The following is a 26404-nucleotide window of genomic DNA, read 5'->3' as shown; positions in this document are numbered from 1 at the left end:
TGAAGGATGGTTTACCGGGAAATCCGAATTTTATTTACTTTTATTATATTTAGTAGGTACCTATAATTCTGGTGATTCTTTTAAATCCCCTATTGTTAAGAGAATTTACACCTTTAACCATAGTTTTACAATTTTCTAACGAAAAATGAAATATTCATGCTTTAGATCAGATCCCGTAAATCAGTAAAATTATTTACCTTTAGTCGGTCAATGCGAATGTTTAATTTTTGTTTAATACTTCTGTTTGTGATTAATGCAATATGCCGAAAGAATTTAGCCTGGTTTATTCCTGGATCAGAACCTATCCCGAGCTTCATTACAGCAATGGAAACTTATTCTGCAAAGCATATAGTAAAATGGTGAGTTTTAAGATTGCTTTCTTCCTCTTTTTTCTTTGCCTAATAAATAAATGCCTAATATTTGGCTGCTTCCTCATTAAAGTTTACTTACTTACTTAATTACTTAGTACTAAGCCTTTCTACCTTTAAGGCTGGTGGAGTTGAATTTGGCCTTGTAGCCTCCATGTTAACCGATCTTTTGTTTTTCCCCTGCACTCTCGTTTCGAACATTCGTTTTGTTGGTCTCACGTTCGACATTCTACACACGTGTCCGAACCATCTTAGTTGTCCATTTTTTCATTGATTGGTTCTAGTTTTAGGTTTTTGTCTGATTGCTTCGTTTTGTACTTTGTCTGTCCTCTTTCTGTTTGCTATTTTCCTCTAGAAAATAGCAAGAATTTGTTTGCTAGAATATGTATTCATTATTATCGTAATATTGTACATCACATAGTTTAAAAGTTTCAGTTAGTACTATCAAATCAAAGTCTGAATTTAGTTGACTTAACACTGTGCTAAACTCATCAATGTTGTTTGTTATGCTTCTAATATTTTGGTGAATAATTTTTAAGTTATTTTGATTATTTTCTGGTTTAATAAATTCATTTAGTTGCACTATTTCATTTATTTCTTGAGTATCAAAAGGCTCAAAATCTACATCTCTTATAAATTGATCCATTATAATGGATTACCAGCTATTAAATATAATATAAGATAATAATATATAAAAAAATATTAAAATTAACAATATAATATAATCTATAGATACGATATTTAAAAAGTATATTTAAACAATGATAACAAAGGGCAAACCTGTTTTACAAATTACAATGTTATTACTAGCAGTAAGTAGGTACCTATATGTAATTATTTCCTGGACTGAGAAGAAGTTGAACTGTTTCGTATTCTTTGATCTTGAAGACGAGTATAAGGCTTAATTATGTTTTTCGAAGTAGTTGGTGTCCCTTTTATGTCAGCCTTACCTTCTGGTTTAGAAATTTCTTTCCAAGTAGTTGTTCGTAATGGGTGTGTGAGCTCCACACCGTCGGTTGTTTCTGGTAATGGGGATTGCGGAGCACTGTTTGAACGTCTCTCGTTGTTTTCTTCCACCTCTTCCGTTAAATCTTTTACTGTATAGGCTTTATTATTTATATACAGTCTACTGTTTTTTATATAGCAATTTTCTTTATTTTGTTGTTTAGCCAAAAATAAGTGTTTTCTTAACGTTTTTGATTCCAATTGCTGTGTCTTAGTTAAAACTGGTGAGATGGAAGCCTCTTTTCCTTTTAGTTTGTAACAGTTTTGTAAGATTTCGCTCTTCATCCAGTAGTGTAGAAATTCTATTTTTAATGGACTATTAGGTTTGTTTCCTAAGGTATAGTAATCTTTTATATCTACCGGTTGGAGTTCGATTTCCACTAATGAAAATATATGTGCACAGATCTCTTCCACTGTAAGTTTTTTTTTTAGTTATTTGTAGTCCAAAAACTACAATACTATTTTTATTGTTATCTCGTTTTATCTGTTCTATTTCTTGTTTTAATTTCTGATTTTCTTGTTCAAGTTTGCTATTTCTCTTTTTTAGATCTGCTATCTCCATATGGAAAGGAAAACTAATATCTGATTGTTTTTTGGTTACTGTATACTTTTCTGTAAGTTTTCCTGGTACAAAAACTAAAATATAAATTCATTGTGTATTGTTGATAGTACAACTAGACGAAAATACAAATCCCATCCCTATTAAGAGAGGCGTGAGACAAGGAGACGTAATATCGCCAAAGCTTTTCAACCTAGCACTAGAAGACGTCTTCAAAACGACAAATTGGTCAACCTATGGCATTAACGTTAATGGCAAGAAGCTAAACCACCTCAGATTCGCTGACGACATTGTGGTTATAGCGAGCTCATTCGAGGAACTGCAAATTATGATGGAGGAACTCGCAGGCAGCTCCCAATACGTCGGCCTGAAAATGAACATGAAGAAAACAAAAATAATGACAAACACAGATGACCCCAGACGCATAACTATAAATGGCAGTGAGATAGAAAAAATCCAGGAATATATCTACCTAGGCCAAATCCTGAAACTAGACAAAGAAAACCAAAGTGCGGAAATTAATAGAAGAGCAAGACTAGCATGGGCAGGATTTGGAAAATTTGGTTGGATACTTAAGAACCGCAAAATACCTCAATATTTGAGAACCAAAGTGTTCAACCAGTGCATCCTTCCTATCATGACATATGGGTGTCAAACCTGGACCCTAACCAAGGCAAATATGAATAAACTAGCCACAACACAAAGAGCTATGGAAAGAGCAATGTTAGGTATACGACTGTCAGATAAAAAGAGGAACGACTGGGTAAGATCAAAAACAAAAGTCGAGGACATAACAACAAAAGTTGCCAAACTTAAATGGAGCTTCGCAGGCCACACTGTTAGACAAAAAGACCAACGTTGGAATGCAACGATACAACATTGGAGACCTTACCAAAGTAAACGACCGAGAGGAAGACCACAGATGAGATGGGTTGATGATATTAAAAGAGTAGCCGGAACGAATTGGAAATATGTTGCTCAGGATAGAGACCGATGGAAGGAGTTGGGAGAGGCCTATGTCCAAACGTGGACGATAGAAGGCTAAGAAGAAGAAGAAGAGAGTGTATTGTTTTGATGTTATTATCAGTATACTTTGAAAACAGCAGTATTGTAAATTGTTACTGAGAATATGTAAAAATTAGGAATTTATATTTTAAATGCTAATAAAGTTTTTAAACATATTTAATTTTGTAGAAAGGAAACTGAGGAATTTAAAATAGTACAAAATGCTAATTAACATGTTATCTTTTCTACATTAGTTTCAATGCAAGGTGTTGGTTGCAGTTGCAAACTTATTAAATCTGAAAATTATTTTAATTAAATGCACATCTGAAAAGTACTCCTACTTACATATAGTAGAGAGGAAATGAATATAAAAAATGCACATGACAATTTTATATTACAGCTTACTTAATTTAAAAATTAATGATTATTAAGTATAAAAATAAGGGGGAAAACTCTTTACAAAATTAAATTATCAGTGAGAAAAATGACATTTTTTTATGTACAACCTGTCTGAAGTTTGGAGTGAGTTTAGTGCAACTGAGTCTCATTAGTGAGTTGAGATATTCATCTGTTAAGGGAGATCGCTACCGATTTTTAATAAAGTTTATTCTTGATAAAGCGGCTTCGCACACATAAGTTGAGCCAAACATAGTACACAATTTCATGTCCAAACATTTTCAAAATTGCCAAACATTAGGTATAATCTGAATTTATTGACGGTCCGTAAAAAACTAGCTCACGGTCCGGATGCGGACCGCGGTCCGCTAATTGGTGACCCCTGTACTATGGGATCACTAACACAAGAATTTTACTGTCACCACTGCGTGTGGTTGTCTTTTAAAAGACGGATCACTTGATATTACTTTTTTGGGACGGATATTCTTAAGTATGTAGTTCTTAACTAAATGTCAGTGGCTTCGTCTCGGGTTAATACCATATTATATTTTGATGAAGTTATCTAAAACTTAAAACATCCTTTTATTAAAAATGTCCTAATTGTATTACACATTGCTTCTCTCCTTCGTCTCCTTCCAATGCGACGAAGATCCTGGAGGACTTCCTTCACAAATGTGACGATAGCATCCCAAGCTGGGTCTAGGACGTTTCATCGCCGCCAGTTCATCGCCGCCGTTTCGATGCCGCCAGTTCATCGCCGGCCGATTCATCGCCGGCCGTTTCGATGCCGCCGGTTCATCGCCAGTCAGTTAATCGCTAACTGATAATTTCCGAATTTTCGACCAATTTTCGACAGTTACATTTATTATTTATTTTTAGTATTAATTAGGAATTCTAGGAAATGCGAGATATGACCATTCCCGTTGCCATACTTAATCTTTTAATAGACTTTTAAACTTTTATAATATAAAATATATAATTTCACACTACAAATTTAATACTGTTTAGTATCAAGACAAAGAAGACCTGGAGTATATGGCTAGAAAACTAATGGAAGAGTACAAAAAATGGGGCCTCGAAGTAAATGTCCAAAAAACACAATATCTTTGCGTAGGAGGAGAAAATAATCCAGATGACCTCGACTTAGAAGATGAAACTATTAAGAAATGTGACCAATGTACATATTTGGGGGTAAAACTGACAAAGACAGGACGAAGTGATGAAGCCATAAAAGACAGAATAACCAAAGGAAAACAAGTTATAGGTGCGTTGAATTCAGTATTATGGCAAAAAAATATAAGACCGGAAACGAAAAAACGAATATATAATACCATATTAAAACCAGTAATCGTCTATGGCTCAGAAGTGTGGCAGTTATCACAAAAACTTAAAGGTAACCTATTGGCAGTTGAAATGGATTTTTGGAGGAGAGCAGCGGGAAAGTCTAGATTAGAACATGTGAAAAATGAGGACATCAGGAGACAAATGAAAGTACAAAGATCAATTATAGAAGACATCGAAAAACAACAACTAATATGGTACGGACATGTTAGACGTATGGGGGAAGAAAGACTACCCAAAAAGATATTAGAATGGGTACCACCAGAGAAAAGAAAACGAGGACGACCACCAACAACATGGATCCAAGGAATCTCAAAAGCAATGTCAGCAAGAAATCTATCTGAAGAAGACTGGCAGAATAGACAGGCTTGGCGAACGGGAACCCAAAGGCGTATTACGCTGTGAACGGGATATATATATATATATATATATATATCAAATTTAGGGGAAGTAGAAATAGAACAGTAAATTAATATAATAATATTTTTTATCTATTTATTTGTCATAAGTTTTGAACTGGATTTAACGTCGTGTCGTGTCATCTCCCATAATACAAGATCAACCGACTAACTGGCGATGAAACGGCCGGCGATGAAACGGCCGGCGATGAAATGGACTGGCGATAAACCGGCGGCATCGAAACGGCGGCGATGAACCGGCGGCGATGAAACGTCCCATTCCGTCCCAAGCTGCATGCGATGAAAGCATTTCTCCTACTGAGGTCTCTGGTCGAATTTTCTGTTTGATAACCATTGAAAAGAGCACACAAGAAAAAGAGGTGCTCTGCATCTTCACCTTAACTGAACCCGATACAGGACGGGAGCTCTGAGCTCTGGCGAACCGTCGTATTTAAAGCGATAAAGATATGCTCGAAAGCGACGTTCCTGAGAGCATCTGTGTCAGATAGTACAGTTCACCAAACATAGCTGAAAGTGTGAAAATAACCACGCTCATGATGCGCATTCGGCATACGACGGACTTATCACTCGCGCTGACGGTCCATTCCGTTTGTATGTGCGTTCTCATTTCATTGTTCGCGCAGGCAATGAGAATTTCACACTTTCAACTATGTTTGGTGAACTGTAGTTGACCTCGCTATGTTAAGTTTCAGCCAGATATTGATCTGTCGTATAAGACAATGCGTCCACCTGCTCCTTGTTGCGGAATCCCACTGTATGTGCCACCGACGCGTAGGTACTGTTTTACCGTTGTCTTCTTCTAAGTTCATAAAACTACAATGTAGTTGTAGCTGATTCCCTTTGCCTATAAAAAGGTTCTTCCTTTCTTCAGCTAGCACTCCAATGGGTAGTACCCCGACTGTATCGTATCAGGGGTGGCCAAACTGTGGCAACAAATATAAAAGACTAAGCGTAACATCAGGACTTGGCCAAGGAGACCCCTTATCACTGTTGCTATTCAGTTTGGCCTTAGAATATCTAATAAGTAAAATATCATCTGAGCTGACAGGAGGATTTGCAAATCAAGGATCAAAACAATTGTTGGCCTTTGCTGATGATATAGGTGCAGTCGATCATTCTACAAGAGACGTGAGAGAGGTGCTTTCACAACTCGAGGAAGAAACAGGTAGTCTGGGCCTTCGAATAATTAATGAAGAGAAAACGAAAACATGCTAGTAACCAAAAATCTAAGATCAAGAGTTAGGTAGAACATAACTATTAATGACCACAACTTCGAAGTAGTAAAAGAGTTTAAATATCTAGGAACGGTAATCACAGATGACAATCACATTATAAAAAGAGGTCTTAGCAAGGATAGCTGCGTGGAATAGAGCATTATGCTCCCTATCATCATTACTAAGATCTAAGCTGCTAAAAAAACAATATAAATTCAGACTATACAGCCAATTATTCGCCAAATTGTTAAATATGGAAGTGAAACTTGGACTCTACATCAGAGGGAAATAAACCTTCAGATGCAAATCCAGTAATGGATGTTAGCGATCGCATTTTTCATTAACTCTCTGTTTCTTGCAAAACGTATCAGAGATTGATTGTCGTTAATCCCTGTCCATTGCCTTATGTTTCGGAGCCAGGACATTTTCTTGCGTCCCATTCCTCTCTTGCCTTAAATTTTACCCTCGATTATAAGTTGGAGGAACTGGTATTTTTCATTTCGCATGGTGCGACCTTGATACACAGTTTTCCTTTTCTTGATGGTTTCGAAAAGTTGGCGTTCTTGGTTGATTCTTTTAAGGACATCTACATTTGTGACTTTCGCTGTCCATGGTATCTTTAGTATATGGCGATAAAGCCACATTTCGAAAGCTTCTAATCTGCTTATATCCCATGGTTTTGAGTGTCTAGCCCTCTACGCCATATAGCAGCACCGACTGACTATATGTAGCACTTAGTAAACCTTAGTCTCAGTTGAAGATCGAACTCTGAACAGGTCAGTAGCTTCCTGAATTTTACGAAAGCTTGTCGAGCTTGCTCAATGCGACCTTTTACTTCCCTGTCCGATGCCCAGTCTTCAAAAAGCCACGTTCCCAGGTATTTAAATTTGCTCACTTTTTCAATGGACTTGGTATTCAGTGTTATGGTGGAGTTTTAAAGTGTATCCATGTTTCTGGAGATGATCATGAATTTGGTCTTTTTGGTATTAATCTCTAATCTCTTACTGTATTCTCCGATTATAGTGACAAGTTGTTGAAGATCGGCTATGTTGTCACAAATTAAATAAATAAGCTACTGGTATTTAAAAGCAAAGTCCTCAGAATGATATTTGGTCCTCAAAGAGATGAATTGACAGGAGAGTGATACTGAAAACATCGTCAGACATACAAAAGCTAAGATAAGATGGGCAGGTCATGTGGTAGATCAGAGGAAGACATAGTGTTAAAGACGGTGTTTTTTGAGAGGCGATAGAAGATCAATAGGCCATCCCAGCAAAAGTTGGAAGGAGATGATGAAGAATCGAAGTATCCTAAATTAGTAAAGGCTGCTAGTTACCCATTTCGTAACAAACTATCTAAATATGTAATAATTATATAAAATCACTTACGTAAAACTGACTGGTATCAACATTGTACTTATTTCTCACAAATTTCTTAAGTACATCGACTCTACACATTCCTGGACACTGAAGATATCTTTTCATAAGAGCCTGGCTCTCCTCCAAGGATAGCTGATCTGCTTTATCAAGACCATTTCGTGTAACGGGCAGCTTGATAGCTCCGGGAGCCGAGTCAGCACTGTAACAAAAGATAATTTATATTACAACCAGGAAAAACCAATAAACATACTTATTTAATATATTCCTTATAATAATACTTAATACAATCTCAAGACGAGACCACAAACAGCGAAAAGAGGAAAAAATAAATTATTATTCAATCTCAATGTGGGACTTTGTCTTTTTAAGGTTATAATTCATTCACAACACATTTTTTTGGAATATTCGTAAATTTGTATTTTATTTTTACATCATAAATCATAACATTCAGTGTTAGGCAACATATTTTTTATGACTGACAAATTATGGTAAACAAGGTTATTCGTTTTGGTCACAGAAATATAATCTGCTGCATTATTTTCGTATATAATATCACAAGAGAGAAAATTTTGCCGGCAATATTTTCGACTGGTATGAAAGTTTGTTACCTGGCAATTTTCGCGAATTAAATTTTGGCTTAAATCACGAGACGTCAGTCGAGTGATTTTGTCAAAATTTCATAAGCGAAAATTACCAAAAGGCAACGAACTTGAATGAAACCAGGAGAAAATTTTGCCGGTAAATAATTTTCTCTCGAATGATATTCGACAAGACTATTTCACGAGACAATTAATGCACCATATCAACGAAATATAATCTTTATTTATTTGTTATTACCAGACACTTTCGTGACGGATCTGTCACAATTTTGTCGCTGAGAAATCACGTCGCTAAGGAGTTTTGACAGTAGAAAACGATGCGTTGCTATGACGTTTTATCAGTTAAAAACAGTCTAGTGAAATAGTCTACAAATAAAAAATAAATATGGGGTAACAATAATGTCTACTTTGTAGTGTCGAAGACACCATAAATTTTTGATGACTATGTAGGATTTAGTTAATTTATATTCAAAAAACTTGGGCTCAACCGGGATTTGAACCCGGGACCTCTCGCACCCAAAGCGAGAATCATACCCCTAGACCATTGAGCCGCAATACTCGTCTTAATTTTACTTTTTATACGATGACCTCGATTGTTTAAAACCTAATTAAAAATGAATATAAAATCATAATACATATACAAAAAACTTTCTCTTCTTTTAATCCTGCATAAAATTTACAATTCAATGAAATCTTTCACTAGTATGGCGGCTCAATGGTCTAGGGGTATGATTCTCGCTTTGGGTGCGAGAGGTCCCGGGTTCACATCCCGGTTGAGCCCAATTTTTTGCACTTATTTTAATATTAAATAAATATTTTTTAAAATTAGAATAATAAATATATTTGATAAATTAAACTATTATCAACATCTATAAATAACAGGCCAAAACAAAAATACTTATCTTTAAAAATGTATTGGAATTTAATGTTATCGTAATAGGTTGATAAGGCATCCAACTAATAATACCTTGAATGATTTCTTTTTAAGAATTTGAAGATTAAACAGAAACAAAGGTTTTAAGTTTAGACATAAATCGTCAAGCAAATCAGGCAAGTACAGTCAACTCTCGTTTATCCGTGAGTTGGGTGGTACGTTGTCGCGGATAAGCCGCGATAAATGGAAGTCAAATACATAAATGCAAAAAATAAAAATAAAAACCCAAAGTCACGCGTATTTGTTAGTTACTTTACACTGCAACAATAAAATATTACATTTCTGCTTATAATAATAAATCATTAGATGTAATTAGAGGGAATAAACTACAATTTTCTTTAAACTCATATATATTTATATGTCGCGGATAAACGGGAGTTGGTTGACTATATTATGTAGTTTGTAAATTTTACAAAGGAAATTCAGTACTTGCCAGATAGGAACTATCTCCTATCGCATCTTTCGTCTTTTAGAAGGATGGCGACAAGCTAATGTGAATAGGCATAATAATAATAATAATAAGAATAAGTATGCTTGATAAAGAGTATGCTTGAGGATGGCAACTACAAGCTATACTGGGACCGCAGTGTGCTCACAGACCAAACAGTGGCACATAATAGACCAGATCTCGTACTAGTTAATAAATTAACAAGACAAACAACACTAATTGATGTGGCGATACCTAACAACAAACAACAATAATCTACGTAGTAAATTTACTGAAAAGATCGCCAAGTATAGAGATCTGGAAATTCAAATACGGAGACAATGGAGAATGCAAAGTACCCAGACGATACCTATTGTTATGTCTACTACTGGAGTCATTCCGAAGACCCTCCTCGAAAGCATAAAAAAGCTGGGTCTCAATGAACATATTTATAAGACCATGCAGAAAGCTGTACTACTTGCGACGGCCAGAAGTGTAAGAAAATTTTTGGGAGATACACCTGCATTCCAAGTCACCTAGGGCTCGATAACACAGAAAGAGTCCCACCAGAGCTCAATCCTTTTGATACCGTAGGTATCTGGGATGAGTCAATTTTCCCCTCAGAGGGAGTGTGAGCCGTATGGCTAAATCTGGATAATAATAATATCATATGGCTTTTTGGCCGGGGAGATCCTTTCGGACAGGTTCCTGCGCCACTTGCATCTTTAACCCTGTTTGAAGTAGCTCACACTAGCCAAGGGGGACCGACGGCTTAACGTACGTACCCTCCGAAGCACGATGAACGGCTCGTATCATTTTGAGAAATGAAAATGAAAAACATATCTACAAGAGATAAAACTGTAGAATAGTATTGTGACGCATCTAGACCCTAATTTACCGCCGAAAATTTCGGCCTATTTTTTGTAGACAATTTTCTGTCTACCTAAGCGAGGATATTTATTTATGACCTGTCTTTGATTGATTTATGTGTGTAAAGATTCTTTATTATTCTAAAAAAAGATGTGTACATTGTAAACACTTCCGTAATAATCTTTTTTATTCGAAAGATTTCTAGAGGGTATATAATATTGTAATAGGGTATATAAGACGTTTCTGAATTAGTCAGATACTCAGTCAGTGTTGTATACTCTCGAGGTCGGTCTAACATATAAATTGTATTTTGAGATTATTATTTGTTTTTAGTATTAGTTGCTTTGTGTTTTTAAATAAAATAATATGAATTCAGTCTTTTTATTTAAATAAAAATATAAGTTAGTGTCTAAAAAATAAATAAGCAAATATAATAATAATTCAGAAAAGTCACTCTCGCATAATAGTATTTATTTAAATAAAGAGAAATCAATTTCTACAAAAAAGACGAGGAATAAATAACACGCAGCGTTTGCAAATTAATTATTCTGGCGCTACCCGAAACCAATCCTTCATTAATCCACAATGAAATATGATATTATCCTACTTAGGTACATTGCGAAGATACCCGGTGAGTATAGAAAGTTTTATTAATATTGAAAAAAATATATATTCAAGTATAAACAGTCAAGTAAGAGCGTTTTGTAATAAGAAAAAAGATAGTTTTTTTAATAAAAAATTGTATTTTGAAAATTCCCATTTAATTTGGAACTCGGTAAGTAAATTTATTACAGAGTTTGTTTTAATATTTGTTTATTTAACTCCAACAAGTTTTTGTAGTTTCTCTTATGATTAATACCACATTAATAATTTTATAATTTTATTATACAGGGTGTTTCACTGGGAAACGGAAATACTTAAATGGTGAATAGAGGTATTACATATATAATATAATATATAAATATTTCACTGAGGTGGTACTAGATATACCTACTATTTTTATTTATCGCTCCTCCGATTTTTATAAGTGAGTTCCAGGGTGTTTTATCGATTTTGCCAATATTTTTTTGAATACATAACTTTAAAACCACCTTGTATATTTTTCTGGTATTTGGTACACATGTCTCATTTAGAACGCAAAAGACCCAACTACTAATCACAGGAAAAATCCTGGTCCGGATTAACAGAAAATAGAAAGTCATATGACCTTGAAACAACACCCTGCATACAGAAATTTTCAAAATCCGTTAGCGTATTTGAAAAGAGCACAAAAACGAGTGTTTATATGTTCGCTTTAATGTTTTGCGCAGACACAATGACTTTAATTTTGAAATTATATTGAACATCTTAAAAACTCTCAGATTAAAAAGCAGGTATTATTAACTTTTAATAATAAATTATTAAAATTAATGAATAAATACTCTTTTCAAAATAATTAATACTTATTTACTACATTGGAACGACCCACTTACTAATCACAAGAAAAATCCAGGTCCAAATTAACAAAAAATATAAAATGACCTTGAAACAACATTCCGTAGGATTGAAATTTTAAAAATTCGTTTGCACATGTGAAAAGAACACAAAAAAGCAGTAGATCGCTTTAATTTTTTGCGTAGACATATCGAAATTTTTGTTATATGTGTTCTCAAAGTTCTTAATATGTAATAATAAGTTTGTGTGTATCAATGTCTCAGACTTTTAATCACAGAGTTCTTTTCTTCCTGGACACCTTCCGGATAGTTTTTCCTAGATGTAACAAGTTGTAGTTTTTTCCGGGTGTATCATTACAAGCGCGAAATAGTTAATTATCTAGTTTTAATGGTTTCTTTCTGAAGTTCCTTAAAATTATGTTTCTTCTAAAAGCTTTACGTTACGATTATTGTGGTTTATTCCTAATTATATTATAGTAGATAATGTACAACATAATACCACAAGATTAGTTTGCTAAATGATATTAAAGAACCTTCCAGAAGAACCAAAACGAAAAAGTCAGAAGCAATTCTTATCATTCATCTTTTTTTTTTGAAATAATTATTGTATACGAAACAGCATAGCAAAACGAGAAATGGTGTCCCAATATCGAAACATTACACTCTTTAAATTATGTATCATTATCAAGGAAATGTTAAATCAATCCATTAACTATGATGAGGGACGCTCTTATCGATTTGTTGTCCGCAGGTATCAATAGACAGCCCTACAAGTTTCTGTCGGATAATAAGATAAAGTTGACAAATTGACTAATTAAATGCGAAGTTCTGCTACCATTGAAGTAGGTATGGGACGTAATTATAACTTACAATTTAGTATAAGTTTTGTTGATAAAATACCCACATTAAAAAGCACAAAAAAATTATTTAATAAATCATTATAATTTAAGATGCAGATTCGTTTAACTGATCAAAATAATGGACAAAACAAGAAAAGGACTTAATAATATCTAAACAAGTAAACTAAAACTATTAAACACATTAAACACGTTTACTATTGCCACATATTCATCTGAGACATGGACGTTAAAAGTCGCTAACAAAAGAAAAATAGATGGACTTACAGAAAAATATTAATACTAATATCATATACATAACATCCCACCAACATTTCAATTATAAAGCAACTAAAAGATAATAAAAATACTTCGAACATAGAGCAAGAAGAACAGAAAGCCTAGAAAAACTGATCTTCGAAGGGTGGACCAAACCAAAGGAATTATTTGCCATAGTCTACATGAAGCTTTCCTAGTAGCCCAGAACAGAGAAGTATGGAAACCCACACGATCCAGAAGATTAACACATAATGTCACTATACTTTTTCGAGATCATACGTTCATATAGAGATCATTATCTATTCATATTATTAATACATATTAACCTTTCTCATTTGTATTGGTTTATCGTAACTGCACTTCGCTGAATATCTTCGTCCCATTCCATTACATTATATTGTCTCCAGGTGCAATAAATACCTTTATATGATCTTTCATCTACATATTTTTGTAACGTCTACTCCAATTCCATTTTAGTTTTAGAGTGAGTTCCATAGCATTTGTTGTTCTAATTTTGCTACTCATTCTGTGACTCTATTCATTTTTATTTCTAATCTGCAATAAAATAGCATATATGTATTTCCATGGACGGGTCCCCAGAAGAACGGGGACTATGGAACTATTCGTGCTAGAAAGAAAGGTAGGGCCGAAGACCAAGAGGAAAACGATGGGCAGACCAAATGAAGAATCTGGTGGGAAAATCCCTACATGAAGCCGTCCGTCTAGCACAGGATAGCAGTCAATGGCAACAGCAAGCTAACAATATTTAGAGTATCACCACTTTCGGATAACAATGAGGAGAAGGAGGAGGTATTTATCTAGGTAATATAAAAATATATAGACAATTATTCTAAAAAATTTTAAAATATACATAATTTCCTACACTTTATTTTCCCGTAAGTTACAGAGATATAGTTAAATGTTTTTTTAAAAACTAAGTTTTCAATCTAATGGCATATAAAACAACATTATGTTACTCTACATCCCACCAGACTGAAAACAATGGGAACCTTCTTTGGTTACACCTCCGAGGCTTCTACAATTTGCAAGCCATAACGGATGCTGAGACTAAGGAAGATGAGAAAATTTTACAATTTCTAATTCACGTCCCATCTGCTCAGCGCGGTAAAGTTCCAATGGTTCCCTTCGTACTCCAATCAGAGTAAACTTGTAAATCAAAAATGAATAACCATTTTCAATTTCGTTGCAAAACGAAAATACAGCCGCACCATATTCTAGTCCAATCATTTGAAATGGTTATTCATTTTTGGTTGGAATATTGGTTATAAGTTGGTTATTCATTGGAATTGAAAATGGTTATTCATTTTTGTTTTTTTTTTTAATTTTCGTCATCTCAATATTCAATCATCTATCATCCTTTTTCTAATAAAGGACACGAGCAAGACACTGTTATAAACAACCATAAAAAAGGCAAAAAGTATAAAATAGGTGCGCCGTACTTTCACTGGCTTTAAAAAGAAACCATTTAAATCTCCTTTGCAATTGCCAAGTACCAATTAGAAGTGAGCACGGGATGCTTATGACGTTTCGATTTCACCTTTTTGGTAAGTCCTTTCAGAAGCGTAACCATAAATTGGTACTACGGGAGATACAAAGAAAAAAAATTAGATAATCTTATATTTCGACCAGACGGGTCATAATTATTAGTTTAACTGATTAATCGTGATATGGAAATTTTTTCTTTTATTATTGGCAACCAAAGCCTGATATATTCTGCTGATGAAGGATAATGTTTTCTTCGTTAAGTAGGATAAGAGCTGCTTCCTTGACTTTTCTCCTTTACCTCTTCATTGGTGCTAAATTTCTTTCCAGCGAGCATTCTTTTGAGTTCAACGAACAAGTGGTAGTGGCTGGTAGCCATATCTGGTGAATACGGTGAATCTGGTGAATTACGTTGCGTTAATACCCGTCTTTTTTTTTACTTTTTTTCTGTACATATTATGTACATATTTCTATTTCGCAAAGTGCGTCTCAACACGTTCCGTCGGATTGTTTCTTTACGAAAAACTGAACATCACACTCGTATATAAATCATCATTCTTTATGGGTATATTAAAAAGGTAACGAAATCGCAGGATTTACAACGAACGCAAACGGCTTTATTTGACGAGAAAGGATTTGTAAGGATAATAGTAGGGATATGTTTCGTCCATTCCGCATAACGAGGGCCAGTTTAATGCACCGACCGAAGTCCATAACCTGCAAAGACCCTTCCAACGTAATATCCTACTGACATTTTTGAAATAATATAAATTCCACAGCTTCTAGAATATGAAGTAACGGGAAATATGATTAATTAAATTTGAATATTCACGAGATAAACACTTTTATTAAAGTGGGCTTAACAAATTTTGGATACTTAATAATAAATAATCTATGTCATTGGAAATTATTTACTACAAATAAATATAGTAATTAAAGAGAATGATCATAATATATGTGCAACTTACTTTCAGATATGCATATGCCTTCACATTTACAGTGCACAGAAATAAGTGTTCCCCCCCCCCCATTAACTTATTCATTTTTAGTACTTAAGCAAAACACTTGGACAGGTCCATTTTTAAAATAATCATATTATATTATAGCATCAATATTTCGAACTTTAGCGCACTGTATATGTATAACCTCTAATGGATTCTGTGATCTGCCGGGAGGGCAATAAGCGTTTGCCGTGACATATGTGAGACTGACATGTAGAGTATCGTGTTTTTTTGGCTGTGAGTATATTTATGAGTGTTCATATTTCTTTACAAGCTAAAACTCATCTGGGTCCCGTAGACATGGTAGCAGGCGTTTGAGACTACGAGCTTCGTTGTCATCGGACTCATTTAGACAGTTGGCCAACACGTTAGGGCGCACGGACTCTTTCACTATAAAGGTACGTATCCATACGTGGGTGCTCCGTGCTCGGTGTAGCTGCTCAAATGGATACGGCATGCGCTCCCCTATATATAAACCGCAAACCGGTTGAATCAAAGAGGGTGAGCGCCGAGCGGCGAGCACCAACGTATCCACTATGTGGAGCTGATACGTACCTTTACGAACACTAAATTGGTAGATGACTTCCTTGATGGATTCCAGCTTGATGTCGGCGTCGTGTAGAATGACCCTATTGGGGATGTAGAATGGTGCATCAACTATGGCTCGCAACACTTTGTTTTGAAATCTTTGAAGGATGTCAATGCTGGAGTTACTAGCGATTCCCTAAAGTTGTATACCATAGGTCCACACACGATTGAGAATGGCCTTATATAGCCGTAATTTATTAGCTAATGGTAATTCAGATTTGCATCCAATGAGCCAATACATTTTGCTAAATTTAAGGCCTAGCTGTTTTCTTCTGGTGAATATATGCTTCTTCCAAGATATTTAGCTTGTGGGAGTGGGCAGTTGTTGATTTTTACTGGTGGTTTCTCTACGTAAAGTGGATGTCACTTGTATAGATTTCGATTCATTAACCCTGATACGCCATGTTTTTAGCCACTTTTGGATTTTGTAAGGTTTGTCAGAAGGTTCTTTGAGGCTGAGGCCGGACGGTGTCAGTTGCAGACCGTGTCATCAGAGAATGTTGCTACAGTGTTGGTTATTGTTGTTGGCAGATCAACTGTTTAAAAGAGGAACAATATAGGTCTCAAGACGCTACCTTGTGGAACGCCAGAATATATTGGATGTAATTCAGTAAGTTCACTCCCCAGTTTCACGAAGAAATGTCTGTCTGATAGGTAAGATTTTATTAGTAGATAGTGAGGATAGGGTAAGAGGGCTTTCAATTTAAATTGTAGCTCGCTTTGTCAAACACCTGCGATATATCCAAGAACAATATCTGAATAATATCTTTTACCGATCAGATCCCTGAAAATTTGGACTCTCAATTGGAACACTGACATCAAAAACATCTTAGACAGGATAAAGAATAGAGCCAGACTCCTTGGAGCGTTATCTGGAAAGGTTGGAGGTACCTCCAGTAAGACTCTCTTACACACAAACAAAACTTACATAAGGCCAACTACCGAACATGTCTCTATGCCTTACTTAACGACGTTCTACACCTTCGTTGCGGGGTATGCCTCTCAGAAGAAAGAGGGGGAAACTTATATGCAAGCGAAAGTTGGTAACAATGCAGTATTTTCACTTTTATTTAATAATGGCACGGTAAACAATCCTCATTTTTTAATATGTTATTCCTTACAGAAAAACCTTTAATTTAAGCATAAATAATTAAAAATCGTAAATTTGGGTCAAAAGTTATTAACTTTTTAAGAATTCCCATAAGACCCCATGTTAAAACTTAACTTTGATCCTTAATAGTAATTAAACGGCACGGTAAAACAATTTTTAAAAAATCAAGTCTTAGTTTTTTGAAGTAAACTATAACATACTAAAATTTCATGCAAATCCTTAATTCTTTGCCGAAGGTGTAGAACGTCGCTTAATACACGCCACAACTACGCCATCGTGGCTACTAAACGTATAATCCTCAGAAAGTTTCTGAGAAAGGTGTTGTCGTATCCGTCGGCATTAGTACATCCACTCGCAAAAATTCACCCTATACAGGAGAGAATTCATTCTCTTACCAGAAAATACGTACTACGTACGATACCAGGCTCGAAGAACAGAGCTACAAACGCCTTAAAAGTTCCATGCAACCGATTAGGTTATATACTCACCAGAAGACCCAGTAATAAAATTCCCTCCAGCCAATCTTCTACAATTGGCCAGAAACGAACTTCCTGATGAGTATTATGACATCTTAGTGCAATTTCCATTAATATATCGCAAATAACTTAAGCTGCGTCCCACAATTCTTCACCTCACCTTACAGTCCTACAAGACTTCTGTGCTAAACTAGCAGTTTTTCTTCTCCACTGTGCGTTACTCTGCAATGCCCCCCTCATACGCCCATGCAAAAAAGGGAGATACCGCACGTTAGTTGAAGAGGCCTAGGCCTAAACGAGGTATAAATAACGCGACCCGATCCGAACATCGACTATGATGAATGCATTTTTAAGCCTACACTTACACCATGGTATAAAGCACAGAGTTGATTATGTAAGTCTCTTATCTTATGTAAGTTCACCATCCACATTAATACAAGAATAATGAATAATAATAAGAACAGTCCTTTTTAAATAAGAATTTAGCTACGTTTCTGACTGCATCTAATCCTTAAACGGTTTCAGTAACGGCGATGTACTTAGATGGAAAAAAGATTACTGTGATCCAACAATTACACAAACGTTCACGTTCTACACAAGTTAATTGATTAATTACGGATTGTAAAAAAGTTTATGTGAAACTGCACATGCACACGTTACAAATGATTGACAAATCTCTTCTTTGAACGTAAAATAACGCATGTTGTTAAGTCTCTTTGTGAAAATGACATTTTTAGTAGCCATAGCCATTCAAATGTATTCGCAGAAGAAATCTTTTGTGTCTGAACAATCATTGCTGTTAACGTTTAATCTACAGTACCTATCTAGCATGTCTATATCTATTGTATAAATAATTAATACATAATATGACGAGACAACATTGTATTTAACACTATTTTGTTTGTAGCTACATAGGAGTTCTAAACGATGATTGGTCAAGCAGAAATATACAATAGGTAAATTAGACGTTTGCACATTTTTGAGTATACTCTTGAAATTGTGTGATAAAATAAAGCGAGTGCAGATTGTAACGTTATAAACATCACATTTTTATTAAATTATACACTCACCGGCACAAAATTCCACCACCCAAAATGTTTGATTAAGTTTGACAATCTGTAACTTTATTATATGTAGGTAGGTACTCCGATTTTCAAGATTCTTGCATCAGTTTGCAGGTACATACATGTCGTATTCATGTCGTTTGTTATTGTTCCAGTAACAAAATTTTTTTGCTTAGATGACATTATACGGGGGTGAATGGAAGCGTTGTTTTTTCTCCTGATTTAAAAAAATTCTGTGGAAAAATTGGAGGGCCGATTTTGTTTCATATTCCTTTTGTATTATCCTGAAGGTATTACATACTAAGGTTTTGTTTTTTTAATTATCCAAATATCTCTTTTCTTGTAAGAGCAGTAATAAAAACACTGCTTTGAAGGTTTATTTTTAATTAAAAATATCAAACGTACTAAAATTAACAAAACAAAACAAAATTTACAACAAAACAAAACAATTCAATAGCGGGCACGTCCACCTTTTGCAGCAACGACTGCTCGCAATCTGTTTAGCATCGATTAAAGATGTGTTATACGCCAGGGCAGATAAATAAAAATGAGCGATTTCAGGGTAAAAATCAATACAGGTATTTGAAGGTGCTAAATCGTAGGGGGGACATAGTTAACTAAAAATACATACAGAGGTACTCGCAAATCAACCTCAGTTTTTTTATAAACAAAGGCTAAAGTCAGAAAATATTGTTTTTTGCCTGTAGCATTTTTTGTATCATGTTTACAGCAAAAGTTGTATTATGAAAGTTGTGTATCATAAAAAAACGATTAATTTTAATTTTGATTAGTTAAAATTGATAAATAATTAACCGAGATAATTACAAAAAACCACATTTTTTGCACTATTTTGTAAGTGTTAATAACTTTTACTAAATAAGCCCTAAGGAACAAATTGTACCTTAATTATGAGGATATTATGTGCCTTTATTAGAGTGCAAAGTATCAAGAAGATCGTTTTGTTAGTTTACGAGTTACGTTAATTGTTTATCCAAAACATTGAATGTTTAAACATTTATTGTTGCCCAAGGAGTATTTTCAGAGCTTTTTAGCAAAGTGAAATGAGTTTTTAAAGACTCAAACTACTAAGAAATTAAAAAAAATGATACATTTATTATTTAAATGTTCTTAAACAAGTCGTTTAATAAATAGCGAGTTTTTTCCTTATAAACATTTAGAATAACTTTGTTATTTTTCACGACAAATAATTATAATTAGTTGTATCAGAAAAGTGGTAAAAAAACACACATTAAAAACTAAAAATAAACTTTCTATGACTAATAATACCCAAGTTATACTTTTTTTTTTGAAAAATCATATCTGTATTGTTTATAAATATTAAGAGTCGAAATTCGCAAAAAATCATAATAGACATCTATATTTTACATTGCAATTAATAACTTACAGTATATCTTCTATTTAAAATGAATAATAACCCTTTAAAATAAAGGTACTCGAGCTGACTTAACTGGGACCGTGTGATGGGGGAAGGATCTCTGAGTCCGCTTTCGCGCTTCGAGATTTTGGTATTGAAAGTTCAAATTGGAGCACGTGAAAAATTTTACAATAACTCCGCTTCCAGAGAACGTAGAGCCTTCATTTTTTTTTAATTGGGGTAACTGGACGAAATAATAACGACTAGCTAATTTCAATTCACCGGAAAAATCGGGAAATTCTGGAAAATGGACTTTTTTTATTCAACATTCATTTACAACGTTGACACTAATATATTTCAATTTTCATAACATATTATAAATTTGTAAATAAATATTAAATGTATAGTATATATATCTTTATATATACAGGGTGGTTCATCGTATTTGCCCCGGTCTCTGTACGGAAAACGACTTGATATTTAAAAAAAATTCTTGACAGCAATTTACAGGGCAATTAACACTACAATCTAAAACTAATAAAAATTATACAGGGTGCTTCAAAAAAGAGGGGTATATTAAAGTTATATTTTCTCTTATGGAACACCCTACTCGTGAGCCATTTTTGAATTTTCCTTAAATAATAAGCTATATTTTTATAAGTGTTTCCTACACGTAAATACATGGTGTTTTGATTTATTTCGATTTTTATAAGAATGTAAGGTTTAAGAAAAAAAAATTAATATCTACGAATCTAAGAATCGGTGACAAATTTTTTCTTGGATCTTTATAATAGACTATTCAGCATATTGGAACAGATATTTATTGTAATAATATTCATAATTATTTAATCGTACATTTTTAGATTTAAAAATTAATTAAAAACAAAAACATTCAACAAAACTGAAAACATAAACAAAAACATACCTCATTATAGGGCCAAAACTAGTTTTAATGTGTATCTACAAAAACACATAAAAAGTAGGTATGTGTTTTTCCACAATACACCAGGGTAGAAAAATAAATATGAGCGATTTCTGGGTAAAAATCAATACAGGTATTTGAAGGTGCTAAATCGTAGGGGGATATAGTTTATTAATAATACATACAGAGGTACTCGTAAATCGACCTCATTGTTTTATAAACAAAGACCAAAGTCAGAAAATATTAGTTTAGTATAGTTTACAAAATCTCAAGAAGATCTGTTTGTTAGTTTACAAGTTATGTTAAATGTTTATCCCAGACATCGAATGTTTAAACAATCATTGTTGCCCAAGGAGTGTGTTTTCAGAGCTTTTTGGCAAAGTGCAATGACTACTTAAAGACTCAAAGTACTAAGAAAGTTAAAAAAAAATAATATATTTGTTTTTTAAATGTTGTTAAACAAGTCGATAAAAAAATGGTAAGTTTTTTCCTTATAAACAATTAGAATATCATTGTCATTTTTTCTGATAAATAATTATAATTGGATGTGTCAAAAAGCTGGTAAAAAAATGTACATTAAAATGAAAAAAAAACTTTCTAGGACCAATAATAGCCAAGTTATACTTTTTTTTTGAAAAATCACATCTCTATTGTTTATAAATATCAAGAGTTGAAATTTTTGGAGCGTGGTAATAAATATCTATATTTTATATGACAATTGATAAGTACGAAATGTCTTCTATTTAAAACGAGTAATAACCCTTTAAAGTCAAGTTACTCACGCTGACTGAGCTGGGACCGTGTGATATGGAAGAATGTCGGAGTCCAGTTTCTCGCGTTGAGATTTTGCTATAAAAAGTTCAATTTGGAGCGCTTGAAAAATTTTACAATATCTCACCTTCCAGAGAACGTAGAGCCTTTAATTTTTTTTTGGGTAACTCGACGAAAGAATAACAACTAGCTAATTTTCATTGGCCGAAAAAATCGGAAAATTCTGGAAAATGTATTTTTTATTCAACATTAATTTACAACGTTAACACTAATATATTTTGATAAATATTTTCATAAAATATTATAAATTTGTGAATAAATATTAAAATATAATTATAGTATGTATACAGGCTTGTTCATTTTATTCGCTTCGGTGTCGGTATGGAAAACGAATTGATTTAAAAAAAATTCTTCATAGAAATATACAGGGCCATTAACACTACAATTTAAAAATAATATAAATTATACAGGGTGCTTCAAAAAAGAGTGGTATATCAAAGACATATTTTTTATGGAACACCCTACACCTGATGAAATTTTTTAATTTGCCCTTAAACAATAAGCTAGACTATACCTAAATACAGGGTGTTTTGATTTATTTCAAGTTAAAAAAATGTAATGTTTTAGAGAAAAAAATAAACAGGTATTTACGAATCTAAGAATCGGTGACAAATTTTTTTTGGATCTTCATAATAGACTATTTAGCATATTTAAGCAGATTTTTATTGTAACAAAATTTATAATTACATGATCGTACAATTTCAGGTTTAAAAATTAATTGAAAACAAAAACGTTCTCAAATTGAAAAAAAAATGTATAGATTATAATAATTATTGATCTTCGTTAATTCTACACAGTTTTTGTACAGGTTCATCAATTTCTTCCACATTATCCATAATTTCTTAAAATAAATCAATTGTACCGAGCTTTGCATAAATTGCAAAGATGATACTGACGAAAAAAGATGCTGCAACCTTTTGACAGTTATTATAGATGACAAAAGTTAAGTTGAAGAAGATTTGTTTAAAAAAATTAGGGATAATGTTTAAGAAATTAATAAATCTGTTCATAAACTGTGTAGAATTAACGAAGCTCAATAATTATAATCTATACATATACATTTTTTCTTAATTTGAGAATGTTTTTGTTTCCAATTAGTTTTTAAATCTAAAAATGTACGATTAATGGCCGGTTTCACCAACGACGAATAGTAGTTTATTCTATGATTAAAGTTATTCGGCCAATAAACTGACATATCTCCATTTTACTAACGTCAAATAAGACTTATTTTATTTATTTATCAAAAAAATACTTACTCTTTGAGTAAATTGGCAAGTTAATCTGACTGTAAATATTTAGAAGAAAGTAAATTCGCCAGATTCACTTTAAATTATTAAAATTATATTGAAACAAAATATAAACTTAAACATCTAATACATTTTATTCGACTAAGTAATTATAAATTTTGTTACAATAAACATCTGTTTAAATATGCTAAATAGTCTATTATGAAGATCCAAGAAAAAATTGTCACCCATTCTTAGATTCGTAAATATTTATTTTTTTTTAAATTTTACATTTTTCTAAAAATTTAAATAAATTAAAACACCCTGTACTTAGGTATAGTCTAGCTAGCAGCTAGCATATTGTTTCAAATTGAGAAATTCAAAAATTTCATCAGGTATAGGGTGTTTCATAAAAAATATATCTTTGACATACCACTCTTTTTTGAAGCACCCTGTATAATTCATATTATTTTTAGATTGTAGGGTTAATGGCTTTGTATATTTCTATGAAGAATTTTTTTTAAATCAAGTCGTTTTCCGTAGAGACACTGAGGCGAATAAAATGAACAACCCTGTATATAAATAAATATATACATACTATAATTATATTTTAATATTTATTCACAAATTTATAATCTTTTATGAAAATATTTATCAAAATATATTACTGTTAACGTTGTAAATAGAATGTTAAATAAAAAAATCCATTTTCCAGAATTTTCCGATTTTTCCGGTCAATGAAAATTAGCTAGTTGTTATTCTTTCGTCGAGTTACCCCAATTTAAAAAAAAAATTGAAGGCTCTACGTTCTCTGGAAGCTGAGATATTATAAAATTTTTCAAGCGCTCCAAATTGAACTTTCTGTAGCAAAATCTCGACTAGAGAAACTGAACTCCGACATTCTTCCATATCACAAGGTCCCAGCTCAGTCAGCGTGAGTAACTTGACTTTACAGGGTTATTACTCGTTTTAAATAGAAGATATTTCGTACTTATCAATTGTCATATAAAATATAGATATTTATTACCATGCTGTAAAAATTTCAACTCTTAATATTTATAAACAATAGAGATGTGATTTTTCAAAAAAAAAAGTATAACTTGGCTATTATTAGTCCTAGAAAGTTATTTTTTTCATTTTAATGTGCATTTTTTTACCAGATTTTTGACACAACCAATTATAATTATTTATCAGAAAAAATGGCAAAGATATTCTAATTGTTTATAAGGAAAAAACTTACCATTTTTTTATCGACTTGTTTAACAACATTTAAAAACAAATATATTATTTTTTTATCTTTCTTAGTACTTTGAGTCTTTAAGTAGTCCTTGCACCTTGCCAAAAAGCTCTGAAAACACTCTTTGGGCAACAATGATTGTTTAAACATTCGATCTCTGGGATAAACATTTAACATAACTTGTAAACTAACAAACAGATCTTCTTGAGATTTTGTAAACGAATAAAGGCACTTAATTACCTCATGATGAAGGTACAATAAGTTCCTTACGACCTATTTAGTAAAAGTTATTAACATTTCCAAAATAGTGCAAAAAACGTGGTTTTTTGCAATTATCTCGGTTAATTCTTGATGGATTTTAACTTGTAAAAATTCAAATTATTCGTTTTTTTATGATACACAACTTTCATAACAGCACTTTTGCTGTAAATATGATACTAAAATGCTATAGGCAAAAAACAATATTTTCTGACTTTGGCATTTTTTTATAAAAAAATGAGGTCGATTTACGAGTACCTCTGTATGTATTTTTAATTAACTATATCCTCTCTACGATTTAGCACCTTCAAATACCTGTATTGATTTTTTTCCCGTTTTTATTTTTCTACCTTGGTCTATTATCCTTGCCTGGGGAATAGCCCGATATTCCTCTACCAGGGTCATAACGGTACCAAATTTTCTGGAGGTCTAGGATGACGGCAAATAGCTTTATTTAATTCATCCCATAAATGCTCAATAGGATTGAGATCTGGGCTCTATTTTATGAGTCAATCAGTGTTTTTATTTACAAAAAATGGTACAGCTCTTACAAGAAAAGAGATATTCGGATAATTCAAAAAACAAAATTTTAGTGATGCCTCCGGGATAATATGACAGGACTATGAAACCAAATAAGCCATTCCACTTTTCCATAGCATTTTTTAAAGTTAAGAGAAAATACATAGCTTTCATTCACCCCTGTATAATGTCATGCAAGCAAAATTTTTTTGTTACCGGAATAATAGCAAATGATATCAATACATGTAGCTACAAACTGGTGCAAGAATCTTGAAAATCGGAGCACAAATAATAAAGTTATAAATTGTCAAACTTAAAAAAATTTGGGTGGCGGAATTTTGTGCCGGTGAGTGTATTTAAATAGTTGTTTTATTCTAATTTCTATTGAATTTATTAATTTTTTAACTTTCTGTTCTATTTTAGTATTTTTTCTTCAAAAAATAGTTGTTTTTTTTTATTATTTAAATAAAAGCCTATCGTTATCTTGCCCGTATTCAAAGCTAATTTAATCACAGACACATTAATTTTCTGTGCTTCTGTGCCACACTTCATTTGTCAGTTGGCCACTCTGTTCTGTCATGTCAGTTTTCTCTTTAATGGAATTGAAGGGAAATGTTTTTATAATTTTTGTCTCAATTTAAGTTCAAGTTTTCCTTTTAAAATTCATTTATTTCATATATGTATGTAATCTCTTGGGTTGAGTAACATGTTAATATTTGAGTTCATTATATTTAACCAATATTCATAAGTTTTTATTAAATGTTAAAGATCTGGGTAGCTTGTCAGAGTTGCGACTTGAAGTCTGTTATGTAAGGTTCTATCCTCTGGACATTGCAAACCGCATGGGGAGAGTCATGAGATGACTGAAGTTAAATCCAGGAATATTTTAAACATCACATCTATTTTAATACCATAATCTAAACAATTTATAACTTTATATTACCGGGTGTCCACTTATATTTTCCTCCATTTTAACTGCCTATAACTTCTAAACAGTTCAAGATAGAACTATGCGGTTATCGCTGAAATGTTTTATTTTAGTAAAAGTTTTGCCTGAATGGATTGAATTTTTTATATCGCTCTCAAATACGAAAAAAAATGGCGGATTTTTGAAAAAATCATTGTTGACTTTTTTTTTAATGGAACACCCAGTATATTTTTTTGTAAATTGAAAGAAAGGTCATTCACCTATCCAGCGATATAAAGTTTTTCAAAATCGGTTGTCAAAT

At 32.9% G+C, this 26404-nt stretch overlaps 1 protein-coding gene and 2 non-coding genes across 3 annotated transcripts in view; 1 reads left to right on the top strand and 2 right to left on the bottom strand.

Annotated features, from left to right (window-relative positions):
- LOC114328804 (polycomb group protein Psc-like) overlaps window positions 1-26404 on the bottom strand; it is a 727697-nt gene that overhangs the window by 11939 nt on the left and 689354 nt on the right. The window contains exon 6 of the mRNA XM_050656461.1: window positions 7696-7885. Coding sequence (XP_050512418.1) covers window positions 7696-7885 — 190 coding nt within the window. The remainder of the gene's footprint in view (window positions 1-7695; window positions 7886-26404) is intronic.
- On the bottom strand, window positions 8765-8836 carry Trnap-ugg (transfer RNA proline (anticodon UGG)). The gene has a single exon. It is a non-coding gene; the product is annotated as a tRNA-Pro (tRNA).
- On the top strand, window positions 8995-9066 carry Trnap-ugg (transfer RNA proline (anticodon UGG)). The gene has a single exon. It is a non-coding gene; the product is annotated as a tRNA-Pro (tRNA).

Source organism: Diabrotica virgifera, chromosome 7 (genome assembly GCF_917563875.1).
Source record: "Diabrotica virgifera virgifera chromosome 7, PGI_DIABVI_V3a".
In the NCBI taxonomy this organism is placed as follows: Eukaryota; Metazoa; Arthropoda; class Insecta; order Coleoptera; family Chrysomelidae; genus Diabrotica; species Diabrotica virgifera.
This window is presented reverse-complemented; position numbering and strand designations above follow the sequence as displayed.